At 33.7% G+C, this 2,257-nt stretch overlaps 1 protein-coding gene across 1 annotated transcript in view; it reads right to left on the bottom strand.

Moving 5' to 3' along the window:
- Positions 1–644: 644 nt before the first annotated feature.
- The window catches only part of VWDE (von Willebrand factor D and EGF domains), a 102,194-nt gene continuing 100,581 nt past the window's right edge, over positions 645–2,257 (bottom strand). The window contains 1 exon segment of the mRNA XM_007944089.1: positions 645–829. Coding sequence (XP_007942280.1) covers positions 645–829 — 185 coding nt within the window.

The following is a 2,257-nucleotide window of genomic DNA, read 5'->3' as shown; positions in this document are numbered from 1 at the left end:
ACATAGTGATTCACTGATTTAAGAATGACCGATTTAGTTTTGAAGATGGTGAGGGGGCTTCTCTTGATCTAGTATTTGAGCAAAGTATAAATGTTTTTGTTGTTATGTGCTGTCGAGTTGGACCCAACTCATAGTGGTGTCTTAAATACAGATTGTGGAATATTTGCTCTCTTTCAGCACCAGTGCCATGAAATACCGTGCTACATTTGACGGTTTTATCTACACATTGAAATTCCTCAAATGCTCATTAGAATTTTGTATTGTTGTTGTTGTTGTTAAGTGCCGTCAAGTTGGACCCCACTCATAGCGACCCCTCCTTGGGTTTCCGAGGTGGTATCACTACTGAAGTAGATTGCCCAACCTTCCTTCTGAGGAGTGGCTGGTGGGTTTGAACCTCCACCCTTCTGGTTAGCAGTCAAATGCCTTAGGCACTATGCTACTACCAGAGGTCCCTGAATTTTGTATAGAAAACTCTATTATAATGACACTAAAAATTGTATTGCTTTTTAGTTTTAGAGGCAGATAGTCACCCTTGTATTTTTCCCCCCTTAGTAAATAAACAAAAACAAAGCATGACTAGCAAAGGGACAATTACCAAATATGCTATCTAGACAGATAAGCTGATATCAATAGCTAATATTCATTTAAAATACCTGAATTTTCTTTTCACATCTGACTCCAGAATATCCAGCGTGGCAAGAACACACATTGGGAAATATACATCTGCCTCCATAAAGACACTTTGGACTGCAAATTGCTGCGATACACAGATTTTTACAATGATCAACTTTTACCATGGGATGCTTGTGACATACTAAATTCCAGTAATCTGAAGCGATTTAGTAACCAGATACCTAAGTGGGTCATAACAAGCTATGAATGGCTGGCTGCACCCCTAGCTTCCTATAAACAGAAGACATACATACCCCCAACAAAAAGCAAAACACCCAAATCTCTAGGCAACAGTTTTACAATTCTATAAATATATTATTAAAGCAAACAAATTTCCATGGCTATATATTTTGTTTGATTTTTTATATTTTAAATTATTCTGCCTTTTTTGAAAAAAAAGGAGAGTTAAATCAGTAACAGAAAATAATGTTTATAACTTCTTTTTAACAATTTAGCAAAAATTAAAAAGAAAAGAATGCAATACTAGCCAATGTATGAGAAAACAGACAATTTCATATGCAGTCATTAGGAGTTTAATGTCAAACAAGTCTGCTGGAGATATCTTAAAGATTGTCACACTGCCTAGACTAGACATTTCTCTCTTGAAATCTCTCCCAAGGAAATTTTAAAAATTCATATCTACCTATGTATCTACATCTCAATCTACATATAGAGAAAATGCTCACAACACTTACAGTGTTAAAAATTTAATCGTGTGTTAATTTAAAAGAATAACACAATATTTTATCAGTCTATTATTTAATAAACAATTTGTAAATTGGATAAATATTCCCTCATACATGATGAAGCTGTTTCTAGAAAATGGAGAATTTACAGAGACTTCAATAACTTTTGCTTAAAAAATACAGGTTGTAATGGGGAGGACGTGGGAAGAGAGCTATTACGTTGTGGGGGGATGCAGTCAATGTCCTGAGACAAACTGTGTATAAACTGCTGTATGGAAAATGAATTTGCTCTGTAAACTAATAAAAATTTAAAAAAGAAAGAAAGAATATGAGTTGCCATGGGGACAAAGTATTTAGTAGCTACTGAGGTAACATTAAAATGGTAACTAAGATCCAGCCCTTCGATCCACCTGCAGCTCCCAGACCTCAAGAAATTCAAATTAAAGAAGCCCAAGTCTTTCTCATTTAATGACAGTTTAATGGTTTTGTTTTGATCTGCTCTTTGGAACAGCCATTTTGGGTGAAGAGAAAAAAAGACTGCTGGAAGCTTAATTTTGGGACTGAAACTTCATGTTTGGAGAAGACAGCCCTCTTGAAATATAAGTAACATATTTTTAACATAAATTTGATTCTACTATAGGAATAACTTGTAAATAAATAGAATGTCCAACATAAGAAAGATTAAGTGAATTATGGTATTTACATTATGGAATTTGATCCATCATTTAAAATTACATTTTGAAGGACGTGGTAAGTTCTTTTAAGTAGTACTGAGTTAAATTAAGCAGAATATAAAATTATGTAGCATATGGTCATTTTTCAGGGGAGAGGTACTGTTCCAATGTCTCATATAGAAAGCTTGCATTAAATATATATAAATATATATACATATATATATA

Source organism: Orycteropus afer, unplaced genomic scaffold, assembly GCF_000298275.1.
Source record: "Orycteropus afer afer isolate SDZICR_OR568_19922 unplaced genomic scaffold, OryAfe1.0 scaffold00119, whole genome shotgun sequence".
Taxonomy (NCBI): Eukaryota; Metazoa; Chordata; class Mammalia; order Tubulidentata; family Orycteropodidae; genus Orycteropus; species Orycteropus afer.
The sequence above is the reverse complement of the archived record's forward strand: the minus strand, read 5'-3'. Positions and strand labels throughout refer to the sequence as shown.